The 13,765-nt window shown below is 45.2% G+C and overlaps 1 protein-coding gene across 1 annotated transcript in view; it reads right to left on the bottom strand.

The window, feature by feature from the left end:
• Positions 1-13,379, bottom strand: part of pde2a (phosphodiesterase 2A) — an 82,944-nt gene extending 69,565 nt beyond the window's left edge. The window contains exon 1 of the mRNA XM_076994445.1: positions 13,221-13,379. Within this exon, the coding sequence (XP_076850560.1) occupies positions 13,221-13,223 (3 nt within the window). The 5' untranslated portion in view covers positions 13,224-13,379. The remainder of the gene's footprint in view (positions 1-13,220) is intronic.
• Positions 13,380-13,765: the final 386 nt, after the last annotated feature.

Here is a 13,765-nt window from a genome sequence, read left to right on the forward strand (position 1 = left end):
ACACTTCAAATTTTAAATGAAACTCATAAGATCCTGCATGCCTTCAGGCAACCATTTCTTTCTCTGTCTATTTCTCTCTCCCTTCCTCTCTCTCTCTCTCTCTTCTATTTTCTATTTTTCTTATTTCATAATGATCAGTTTATTCACTCATCTTAGAATCTGCTAATAGTGAAAACATAATCTATGACATAATCTGAATTCACACAGACGTTGATAGGACTCCATCATGACTGCTGACCTGCTATGTCTTCATATGTGTATTAGTGTTCACACACTAAAGAATCTCTTTCAGAAAGAGCATTTAATCTTGCACCAATGCTTTGGGGTCCAATCAAACTGCACTATGCTGTCCTTCTTTTCCTTTAGTTCTAGTTTTTTTATTAAATAGTTTTTTTTTTATTTGGCATAATGTCCCACTAGAAATGTCACCTGGTTTCTCAGTCTGAATAGGTAAATAATGTAAAAAAAATTATTACAATTATCACAGCAATATTGTACACAACCCCTGTTGTACACCATTTTAAATTTGTACGTGTGACCTTGCCTGTGGCATCCAGAGAACAGGACATGGCGACACACTCAGGTGTGCAGAGGCAGTCAGACTCCTGGACTTCAGAACAAGGGCTCCGAAACACCAGCAATTCAGTATATCACAAAATGTCTTTTCTTTTAGCTCTGTCTGTCTTTATGTTTAATCAATGTTCATCATTTCAAATGCAGCTCTTAAAAGCTCTTTTACCATTCTCACTCCCTCTCCCCCTCCCTCTCAGTGTTTATAAGTAAATGTGTTTAATTGCCTTCCCTCCAAGATAGATTTTTGGAATTAGGTTTTAGTCTTTGTTCAGACATATTGGATGCCTGTCGGTGGGTCTGAACTTGGCTGACTCTTAAGGTAATAATAATGGAATTTTTGCAGACAGGGAAACATCACATGCTTTAACTGGGCACATACTTAACTGGCTCCATACTCATACTTTAACTGTGCACATCATTTAACTGGCCCCATACTTTACAAGTCTCAGTACGCCGGTCCCAGCCCTCAGGGTGGACACCCACAGCTACACCCAGGTACACACACACACACACCAAGCCTCTCCCTCACTCACAGTCCCCTGCCTACCGACACACCCACACACACCTGCTGCACATGAGCGGTTCTCTTCCTCCCTCCATCAAAGCCCCACTGGTCCAGAAGTCCAGTGCTGTGTGCACCTGATTCACTAGAGATTCCTCTGCCTCTTCACCAGACTTTGGACTCCTCAGCATCAGTGTACTCTTTTGTTCATGTGTGCTTCGAGCGTGTTACTTATTAGCGCTACGAGTTGTAATGCTAGCATTTAGCGCTACGATTTGTAGCATTTGCTAGCATTTCCATTGTTTTCCTGGTTTGGTGAAATTAATTTTAAAGATGTGCCTTTGCCACCCTCACCTCCTGCTGTTTCCATTTCACAATAGGGAAGACAGGGTAACACTATATTTAGAGGAATTATCAGATTACTTAGAAGTACTGACATTTAGTAACAGCATTTTTGGGACATTATAATAATTACTGTTATTATTTGAAATATATTTTGCCAGGTTTGATCATTTGAATTTTGACTTCCTTTGTACCAATTGGGGCAAAAAAAGGAAAATTAAAAAATGTAACTGTTATAACTTTCACAATACCGATCAGGCCACAAAGGAAAAGTGGATGTGTTCACAGGGTGCGGGGATTACAAGACTGATGTGGCCAGATCTCCAATGGCAAACAAAAAGTCCCCCAAATGCAAAGGGATTCAAGAGAGAGATGAAATCTAGAGGAGAGAGATACAGCAGAGAGAGAGAGAGAGAGAGAGAGAGAGGGGGAAGCAGACGAGTGCAGGAAAGGGCAGCATGGAAGAGCCTCATAAATCAATGTCACAGTCTAGGAGGAAGGAGACAGGCCTGCTGTTACAGCTGTATTCATTACACAAACATGTATGAATGAGTGTGCATTTACACACACACACACACACAGAAAACTCTGGTGTCTTTTTAGTGTAGATATCCATTATTTGGTCCAGCTGGATTGATTAACCTTTGTTTGCTAATTTACATAACAAATGTCAAATGGCGTTAGTGGTGACAAAATACTCACATATAAACACACACATTTGTTAATGCAAAATATGCTTCTAAAACCACCAGTTGCACCACAGAAACCGAGGAAGATTGAAGGAATAGAGCTAAGTACTGGGCAGGTGTGTGTGTGTGTGTGTGTGTGTGTGTGTGTGTGTGTGTGTGTGTGTGTGTGCGTGTGCGTGTGCGTGTGCGTGTGCGTGTGTGTGTGTGTGTGTGTGTGTGTGTGTGTGTGTGTGTGTGTGTGCGTGTGCGTGGGTGTGTGCGTGTGTGTGAGAGAGAGAGAGTGATTGTAAACAGAGAGTGTGTAATTAGACTCGAGTGTTCACATCTGTTAACATCTCTGCTGGTCCGTGCAAATTCTCCAGCACAAACTACACGCTCCCATGTCCCTGCAGGAAGAGTTCAAACTCCACAGGTGGAGAAACAGCAGAGAGAATGTAGGGGAAAAGGGAGAGAGATAGAGAGATACAGAGAGATAGTGATATATATATAAAAGAGGGGGGGTGTTGAGAATATGGAAAATGGCAGGCGCCCGTTTTCGTTCACAGGTTTCGTATAATGTCTGTTTCACCATGTACTGTGTAATCAGGTGCATGTGTGTATTATTATAATCTGTAATCCGCAGCAGAATAGAATATGTTATCAGTGTGACCACCTACAAAACAATCTACAAAAACCCAAAGAGAGAGAGAGAGAGAGAGAGCGCATTGGTGCAGTGTTACACGTGTGTGTAGATAACCTTGGCTGTGTAGATGAGAAGAGGTTCTGGATGTTATTCCAACAGGGCTGTATCTCCAGTAGCTCAGAAACACTGGAGACACATGCACTGTAGAATACAGCCAGACCAGCAGGGCAGCCCAAGACACGCTAAAATACAGTCACGCTCCACGCAAACTACAAGAGAACCACAGCCAAACTGAAACAGAACCACAAACTAAACTAAACTAAAAGTTAAACTACAGTCAGATTCTGAATGCACTACAGGCAAACTACAACGAATGAGTCAAATCAATCACAGGCGGCAGGGTCAAGCTGTACTCACAGGCACACTACAGATGCAGACACTGAATAATACAACCAGAAGAACAGTAAAACTAAATTACAGTCAAACTACAGTCAAAGAACAGCCAAATACGGTGACACTACATCCCAGTCTGAATCTCAGAGAAAGGTTCAGCCTATGTTGTACTGTCACAACAGAAACGTGGTTCAGTGGAGTATATATTGCAGGACAATGGTGTGGCCACACAGTAGAAACCAGTGAAACTCCACTGGGACTGAAGGCTGGGTGATCCCATCAGAACAGACACATCATAGCGGCAAAACCCAAACGCTAATCAAATGTTCTGATAAAGTCAGTTAAAGTCCTGTAAAGCCAGAACGTCTTTCATTCTTCCAGAACTTTTTCCTCACGTTCCCTTAAAGGATCTTACACACAAGGAAACACACACACATGCACAGAGCTGTTCATAACAATTATCACAAATCTATCGAGTCACAATAAAACTGAGTTCCTTCAACTCACTGAGTGCGTGTGGGGAGAGAGAAATGCGTGTAGGAGTGTGTGATTGTGTGTGGAGGTGTGTGTGGGAGGGCTACCATTTCACAACAAAGTGGACCTTTGAGTGTGTGTGGTTGTGTGTGAGAGTGTGTGAGGGATGTGGTTCATGTAAACATTTGAAAGCCAAAAGTCAATGCAATCAATGCAATGACTATCAGTCCCCCCCCAATCTCTCTCTCTCTCTCTCTCTCTCTCTCTCTCTCTCTCACTCACTCTCTCTCTCTCTCTGTTTGTCTCTCTTCTCCACCCACTGTCCATCAGAATCATTATCTCTAAGCCTTGAACAAAATGTGTGTGAGTGTGTATAGTGATGATAAGAAAGACTAATCAAACTGCACAGAAACAGAATATAAAAGCAGAAAAAATAAATAAAAAAGTGTGTGCACACTATCGCCTGCACTTATTGTGACGAGGTGTTGAAATCAAGAGGGTGGAAACACAATATAAAGGTTGCCATGGAGACCTGAGCGAGGCTGTAGAAGCCTCTGCACTTCCGGGCTAGTGTTAGCATTAGCTTCACGCTAACGAAGACACCAAGAGAGAGAGGCAGAGAGACACAAACCCACGAGGTAGTGAGCACCTCTGGTTAGCTTGCTCTAAATATGAACCCGCCATGCGAGAGGTTCTATTAGTCTAGCAGAAAAGAGGAGGGATGGAGTTAAAGGGGAAACTAAGTCAAGGGGAGAGTAAAGAAATGTATGGAAGGGTTAGTATGATGTATGGGAGAGAGAGAGAGAGAGAGAGAGAGAGAGAGAGAGAGAGAGAGAGATTCAGATGATGGAGAAGCAGTGGGGAACTGCAGGAGAAGTCAGGAAGAAGGAGGCAGGAACATCCATGTGTTGCTCCAATTGTGAAGAATCACATCACCATGGAAACATGAAAACATGGAAGGAAAAAAATGCTTTTGAGGAAAACAGGGAAGTGAAATATGAGAAAGGGAATAAAACTGCTTAGTAAAAATACAGACAATGTGTGTGTACAATGTGTGTATACAAAATACAAATAAATGTGTGTGTGTGTGTGTGTGTGTGTGTGTATGTGTGTCTGAATGCCTGTGAGTTAGTGTATCAAGCACCCCAAATTTCATTTTTGGCATATGCACCTCAGAACATATTTTTTAATCTGTCAAAAAGGCATTATTTAACCATCTGGTCCCTTTCAATCTCTCCATCTTCTCCTGCCTCAATCATCTCTCCTGCTTCTCTCTCTCTCTCTCTCTCTCTCTCTCTCTCTCTCTCTCTCTCTCTCTCTCTCTCTCTCTCTCGCTCTGTCACTCTCTCTGGTTTGCCTAGTGGATGCATTCTGACATCTTGTAATAGTCTAATTATAAAAATCAAAGAGTCTCGGATTGGAGTGGCTTCATAAGGCACTCTAAAAATCTATAACATCACGCAACCCCTTCCTAAAACACACACACACACACACACACACACACACACACACACACACACACACACACACACACACACACACACACACACACACACACACACACACACACACACACTTTGAAATACATAGTGAAAGGGATTCAAAGACTTTGGATGAGAGATTATCAAAGCACAGATATTTCTTTCCTGTTCTCTTCACTATGGCTTCATCAGAGCACTAGAAGGAAGTTTAGGGATCTATGTTTGGATGCCTCTGTGCTGTTTTCCTGGGATCTCTTCAACTGGAGAAGATGAATAAAATCAGATTAATACAGATTAATAATTAAGCTAAAATTTTATATGAATTAATTAAGTTTGCATTATAATATTAATGCATTTTAAAGTACAGGACGATTGCACACAGAATCCAACTACAGAGCCGTGTGTGTGTGTGTGTGTGTGTGTGTGTGTGTGTGTGTGTGTGTGTGTGTGTGTGTGTGTGTGTGTGTGTGTGTGTGTGTGTGTGTGATTCATGTTATAGCAAGACTTTCAATCATGCTTCATTTTTATATTCTCCCCCTTGATGAGTAATAAACAACAGTAACATCTTTGTCATCATCATCATCATCATCATCATCATAATCTTCGTTATCACTGTTCTAATCATTCTGTTGGTCTTAATAAATCTACATATGTATACCCCAATGAGATAAATGATTTATAAATAGACTTCTACCGACACCTCTTTCCTTGTAACTGCCAAAAATTCCCCACAGAAAAAAATGTGTATGATCTATTTTAGCTATTGGCTTCAATATCTTTGAGAGTATGAATGTAAAATTGAACTTGTTGGGGATATATATATATATATATATATATATATATATATATATATATAGCAATTATTCTGTTGGCACAATTACCTGTTTACTCTATTCTGCAATAGAGAAATTTGAATTGTGATAATATGCATTTATTTGATCATAATAAGCTTATATACGTTATGCTGTGATTTGAAAAGGCAGCCCTTCCGTTTTAGATCTGTATGGACACAACCTGGAGCAGCCAAACAACTTCATTTTCATTGCACTGATATTGTTAAGCCCCGCCCACCACTTCACAACAGCCCCGCCCACAACATTACAACAGCCCCACTCTCCATGTCAAAACAGCCCCGCCCACCATGTCACAACAGCCCCGCCCACCACTTCACAACAGCCCCACCCACCCCTTTCTTCCATCGGCCTAATTCCATGGTGGATAATCTCTCAGGCAGTTGAACAGGACTGCAGCCCACGCCTAACATGCAACAGGAGGCAAAAACTCTGAAGTTTTTCACACCTCATCCAGACCACAGAGAAGATTCTGGATCTCAGGCTATTCCCTCTCAAGGGGCTTCCAGCCCATGCACAGACATCTTCTACCCCCGAGCTGCAGTCGTCCCTAGCAACCTGGCTGCAAAGCATGCTTCAACACCAACAGTACATCTATGAAATGTAGAGACTCCAACAGTACTCTCCAACACTACTCTCCAACACTACTCTCCAGATGTACTCCAGCTGAACTCTTGTTCCATCACACTCTGCTTGTACGTACAAATGCATTTATTCATACATGTGGTGTTGTTCCTTCCTTATTTTAACTGCATTTGGTTTTTCTTATTGAATGTGTTTCTTAATTAATCATGTCATCTGCTGACACGTTCAGTTCCTTGTAACTTTATTTGCCAATAAAACAGGCGGATCCTGAAAGAGCTTCACTTGATCACTAAGGAACAGGGAAGAAGCTCACAAATCTGGGCTGTGTACATTTGTATCCTTGTGTAGATAATAAAAACCCTCAAACACACACACACACACACACACACACACGTCTTTATACATTTCTATAAACACTTCATATACTTTAAAAAGAAAGATGTATTGTAAACATATGAAAATTATTTATTTTCTCCAACCTTGATAACAGCCAGTTGAGATAGTTTTTTTTCCTTTGCTGTCTCTCTGAGAATACTGTGATTTTTTTTTTCAGGTATGAAAGCACAAAGACACACAAACACACACACACAGACCGGCAGACAGACACACACACACCAACACACACACACACACACACTCACCCATCGTCCTCAGCCAAATGTTAGTGACTACACAGACAACTAGAGTATCGATGTCTTCCTGTTTTCCCATAATTCAGCAGCTGTCAATCAACTAATGGATCTGGTGAGCAGATAATCAGTGTAATGTGTACATGCATACACCCCACACCACCCCCACACACACCCACACACCCCACACACATCCACACACACTTTCATTCCAGTTTTCTTTAAAAACAAGAAATTAATGATTAAATAAAGCAGCTTAATGTACAAACCCAAAGAAAGAAAGTATACAATGAAAGAGCATCTACCCTGTAAACTCAAATAATCACCCACACACACACACACACACACACACACACACACACACACACACACACACACACACACACACACACACACACACACACGTGCCAGCCTCCTCACACACAGACATCTCAGACGTCAGCAGGCTCATTCTCCTAGTGCAGAATCTCAGAGCACGTTTTCTAATTGCTTGATCACATATGGCCTCTGTGCAGTGCCTCTGTCTCACTCTCCACTGCTCAGCAGTGAGAGACAGACAGTTCGGTTTAGTCTCTGGCCCTCTGGCCACGGCTGCAGTGAGACTACGGGGTATAAAGGGTGAATATGGAAGGAGGATTTTTTTTGAAAACACCCACTTGCATGTTTGTTTATTTATCGATTGATTGTAATGCCTGCAGCACATTGGCTGCAGGAGGAAAGGACGCAGAATTCTTATCTTGCTCTCCGGTTTCACTCCACTAATCTTCATCTTTGATCTCCCCACTCCTCCTCTCTTCACCTCTACCTTCTCCTCCCCACTCCTCCTCTCTTCACCTCTACCTTCTCCTCCCCACTCCTCCTCTCTTCACCTCTACCTTCTCCTCCCCACTCCTCCTCTCTTCACCTCTACCTTCTCCTCCCCACTCCTCCTCTCTTCACCTCTACCTTCTCCTCCCCACTCCTCCTCTCTTCACCTCTACCTTCTCATCCCCACTCCTCCTCTCTTCACCTCTACCTTCTCCTTCCCACTCCTCCTCTCTTCACCTCTACCTTCTCCTCCCCACTCCTCCTCTCCTCACCTCTACCTTCTCCTCCCCACTCCTCCTCTCTTCACCTCTACCTTCTCCTCCCCACTCCTCCTCTCCTCACCTCTACCTTCTCCTCCCCACTCCTCCTCTCTTCACCTCTACCTTCTCCTCCCCACTCCTCCTCTCTTCACCTCTACCTTCTCCTCCCCACTCCTCCTCTCTTCACCTCTACCTTCTCCTCCCCACTCCTCCTCTCTTCACCTCTACCTTCTCCTCCCCACTCCTCCTCTCTTCACCTCTACCTTCTCCTCCCCACTCCTCCTCTCCTCACCTCTACCTTCTCCTCCCCACTCCTCCTCTCTTCACCTCTACCTTCTCCTCCCCACTCCTCCTCTCTTCACCTCTACCTTCTCCTCCCCACTCCTCCTCTCCTCACCTCTACCTTCTCCTCCCCACTCCTCCTCTCTTCACCTCTACCTTCTCCTCCCCACTCCTCCTCTCCTCACCTCTACCTTCTCCTCCCCACTCCTCCTCTCTTCACCTCTACCTTCTCCTCCCCACTCCTCCTCTCTTCACCTCTACCTTCTCCTCCCCACTCCTCCTCTCTTCACCTCTACCTTCTCCTCCCCACTCCTCCTCTCTTCACCTCTACCTTCTCCTCCCCACTCCTCCTCTCTTCACCTCTACCTTCTCCTCCCCACTCCTCCTCTCTTCACCTCTACCTTCTCCTCCCCACTCCTCCTCTCCTCACCTCTACCTTCTCCTCCCCACTCCTCCTCTCTTCACCTCTACCTTCTCCTCCCCACTCCTCCTCTCTTCACCTCTACCTTCTCCTCCCCACTCCTCCTCTCCTTCCTTCTCTCCTCTTTTCTCCTATGGAATGGAAATTCTATGAAATTCAAGGACAAGTATCGGTATCTGTGAGTGTGGGTGTGTGTGTGTGGGTGTGTGGGTGTGTGTGTGTGTGCACGAGAGATTGATGCCCTTGCTATGGCTTTTTAGCAAATTGGAAAGACAGCACAGCACCTATCCATCTTATTAACTCAGCAGTGTATATCTGTGTTTTTTCTGTTTACCAATATGGTTTTCCCCAAGGAGTGAATCAGCTAGCAGCTGAACTCACGGGGGAGTGTGTGTTATAAACCCTCAGGTTCACCCTCTCCCTCCCATAAATAAAGTGTTCTGGATGACATAGCCCATTTAAACCTGCAGTCCTAGCAGTATAAAATTACACCTTCAGATGATCAGGCACAAAGCCATGGAAAACTGGGACTGGACTCAGTCAAACTGGACTGGAACTGGTCAAACTGGGACTGGACCCAGTCAAACTGGACTGGAACTGGTCAAACTGGGACTGGACCCAGTCAAACTAGACTGGAACTGGTCAGCTTTCCTCCTGTGAGTCAGAGTGCTCCACGTTACATTAACTGTAAATAAACTGGAGATTAATAATATAACTGCACTGAAAATATACTCTTATACTCAGAGGTATGATGGTGATGATGTGTGCCCATATATACTTTGAGTGTGTGTGTGTGTGTGTGTGTGTGTGTGTGTGTGTGTGTGTGTGTTTGTGTGCGCGTGTGTGAGAGCAAGGGAAAGTGAACGATTAATGAATGAATAACAGTACCACATGCATGAATCTATTAGAGGGATCAATATGTTTCATATATTGTGGTTGTATTTTGGAATCATTAAACATCAAAAGGTCACCCTTTACTGACCTCTCTCCACTGCTCATTCTCCTTTTTACCTCCCACGTGTCTCTCTGTCTGTCTGTCTGTCTGTCTGTCTCTCTCTCTCTGTGTCTGGTGATGGGAGGAGGTGTGGTGATGGGTGCGGGTAGAGGAGGTGTGGTGATGGGAGGAGGTGGAGGAGGTGTGGTGATGGGTGGGGGGTTGTGGGGATGGGTGGAGGTGTGGTGTGGTGGAGGAGGTGTGGTGATGGGTGGGGTGGAGGAGGTGTGGTGATGGGTGGGGGGTTGTGGGGATGGGTGGTGGTGTGGTGTGGTGGATGAGGTGTGGTGATGGTGCGGGTGGAGGAGGTGTGGTGATGGGAGAAGGTGTGGTGATAGGTGGGGGGTTGTGGGGATGGGTGGAGGTGTGGTGGGGTGGAGGAGGTGTGGTGATGGGTGGGGGGGTTGTGGGGATGGGTGGAGGTGTGGTGGGGTGGAGGTGTGGTGGGGTGGAGGAGGTGTGGTGATGGGTGGGGGTGTGAAGATGGGTGGGGGAGGTGTGGGGATGGGTGGAGGTGTGGTGGGGTGGAGGAGGTGTGGTGATGGGTGGGGTAGAGGAGGTGTGGTGATGGGTGGGGGTGTGGAGATGGGTGGAGGTGTGGTGGGGTGGAGGAGGTGTGGTGATGGGTGGGGGTGTGGTGATGGGTGGGGGAGGTGTGTCTGCACACACACTCTTTGGAAGATCTCGCCGATCTTCACACAACAGATGTAACTGCCCTGCTTACACTGAACACTCAGCAGGAATATCTCTCTCCCATAATGACTCTAACTCTGACATTAAGACCCACCTTAACGGTGTACAGGAGATGCTGTTAGCCAACGAATGAAATCATGAATATGACCGTATAGGAGCTCCATGGAAACAGAACCCTTGACCTTGAGGTTTGAAGCTTCTTGGGTTCCCGCTGCTGCCGGTCGAGCTACCAAAGCTTCTGAACACACACCCACAGGACCCCTGTGATTAGTTAGTGCCATCTTTGGGCAGGACCAATCAAAACCAGGAGTGAGTCTGTTGCTTCCACCAGGTCAAAGTGCTTACACCCCCTCCACCCTGTTCACCGCTATGCGCTTGCCTAGCTATTAGTGAGGGGGAATGAGAGAATGCACGTGTTTTCTGGTCACCATGGAAACAGAAGGGATTCGGTGATGATGAAATGGTGATCGTCCACTATTAGCATTGATTACGCTGCCCGAGGAGGTCAACCGCACGCGTGCGTGTGTGTGTGGGAATGAATCGTGAACTTAATAAGTAGGTAGATGCAGTTTCCCCCCCTAGGCACTATGCATTTGAAGTGGGCTGAGGTTGAAGAGTCACTATAACCCTGCGTGTTGTCTGGCCGGTCCACTAGTCTGGTGTGCACGTTTCGGTGCTGTTGTCATTGGTGTGAATTGTTGCTGTTTTGATTGCAGACCTCAAACCAGGGTCAAAAAGAACCTGCATCAAGGCTAGCAGCCTAAAACTCACCAAACCTTTCTGGTCTGTGTCTGTCTGACTCTGTTTAGGTCCAACGTTCTGACTCATACATCACTGCATTCCACACAGAAGCTTGTGCATAAATACTTCACTGGCTTTCAGCATGAGAGGTTAGAGCAAGTGAGCTGGGCTGGAGTGAGCTGAGCTGGAGTGAGCTGACATGGAGTGAGCCGGGCTGGAGTGAGCAGGGCTGGAGTGAGCTGGGCTGGAGTGAGCTGGGCTGGAGTGAGCAGGGCTGGAGTGAGCAGGGCTAGAATGAACTGGAGCACAAAACTTCTCTCAATGTCTGTCTGCCCAACTCTCTCGTGGTGTTCCTCTGGTGTGATTACAGGTTGATGATTTTAATTAATTTCACACACACGCAGGTCTTGGTAATTATGTGTCTGCATCTTAAATTATGCGCCGCCCAAACACAAAATTGTCCACGTGTGTACACACACACACACACACACACACACACACACACACACACACACACACACACACATACACACACACACACACACACACACACACAGCTGTTTTTTGGGGGAATTTTTTTGCCTGAACATTTGCTACATTCTTTTCCAGAAAGGCTCTCTCTCATTAGGGAGACTCAGAGGGGATCAGTATTTGTCTTTTCTGTGATTTCCTCTCTGTTCCCTTGACAGTCTGGAAACATCTGCTTAGTTACTGTTCCTACCTAGCTCGCGGTCTCGTGCTCAGAACCATCACAGAACATGGCGCAACACCAAACATCTCTCCTGCTGGTTCCGTGCCAAAATAACATTTTAAGCAAACCAAAGACTCTCCCCAAAATAATTAGAAAAAATGAGCGTGGAACCTTTTTCGAAATTTGCAGTTATGAATAAGGCGAAACGTAAACTAAAAGTTTGCAGCGCGCTCTCTGTTGGCGCCTCGTTAGCGGCGACGCCCTGCCGACCCTCCACGCGCCCTTTCTGCCGCCTGCCGACCCTCCAACCCCAGGTGCCTTGTCTTCTTTCTCTATTTATTCTAAACTTTGCCATTAAAAAAAGAAGCTGACCGAGTTTGGGTTTTAAAAAGACTCTGCATGTGTGTTACAACAGTAACTTTAGTGAGAATAGCGTCACAACCCTATATCGGGATTTGAAGTCTTTAACATAACTGCCATCATGGCAAAACAGATTAGAATCGTTATAGGACAAACAGGCCAGCATGTGGAGATAAAGATTACTAATAGAGCTGGTGCCAACTAGCGTCAACTTTCCACTGACACGATCTGGACAAAGAGAGAAAGTTATGGCCACTATCAGCCTTATAAACAGAAGCCAACCTTTATCCTTAAACTGAGGCCATCCTCAGATATTCAGAAAACCTTGGCCTACCAACACTGCATATCACTATTGTGGAGGCTGTCTTGATTTAACATTTGCATCTGCCAAAAAAAAAATAAATAAACACTGAAAATGCAGACTGAATTTTAGCTCAGCTCTAACATCACAGGTTGTCCTAAAATATGTTCACCATAAGGACTCTTCTTTTACTTCCTGTCTCATCATTGTGCATGTGGTGGCTGAATTCACACATATTCCCTTTGAAAAGACACCCTTTCCTGCTAGTTCAATTGCAGCTTTCAGTGCTAACTTCACCCCCAGCGCAACCAACGTATGAGTGTGTCCAACACACTTTAATTGAGCATTGATATATGAATCCCCTACTCCATGTTTTCTCACTGAGTGATCATGAAGCCAGTAGAAAGATGTGTGTGTGTGTGTGTGTGTGTGTGTGTGTGTGTGTGTGTGTGTGTGTGTGTGTGTGTGTGTGTGTGTGTGTGTGTGTGTGTGTGTGTGTGTACCCAGACTCTACAAACACATTACTCACCATGTTCCAATGTCCTTTGTGTGCATTTGACAAACAGCACGATACTGCCTGAGAGGCACTTCCTAAGTTTTACAAGTGTTTTTAAGCTGTTCCTCACAGGTTTATGGGTCCATTGCAGGCCTTTCAGCAAAGACAAAAGACAACTGGCTTTCAAAAAATGGTCTAAACGTCTGAAAATCTCTATTCCTCTTCCCCTTCTCACCCTCTCTCTCTCTCGTATTATGCATTACTGCATGCATCATTTACTTGTAGTGGACTCTTGTAAAATCAGACAGGCATGAAGGGCAGGTGGGGTGGAGCCACCTGAGCTTGGGGGGAAGGGGGGGGGGGGGGGTGTTCTGTCTCCGCCCACTGTGCACCAGGCCGACGCCTCCAGACGGTGCTTCAAGTGAAGTGTTGGGCTTGCAAATCAGTTATAAAATGTTAGAAAATGTTTCGCTGAGAAAGGAAGAAAAGGAAAGGGAAAAATGAAAGAGCGGTTCTGAACTGCACTCATGAGAGAGGGAGGGAGAGAGAGAGGAAAAGGAGGAGAGAGGAAGAGAGGG

The sequence above is a fragment of the Brachyhypopomus gauderio genome, unplaced genomic scaffold (genome assembly GCF_052324685.1).
Source record: "Brachyhypopomus gauderio isolate BG-103 unplaced genomic scaffold, BGAUD_0.2 sc141, whole genome shotgun sequence".
Classification (NCBI taxonomy): domain Eukaryota; kingdom Metazoa; phylum Chordata; class Actinopteri; order Gymnotiformes; family Hypopomidae; genus Brachyhypopomus; species Brachyhypopomus gauderio.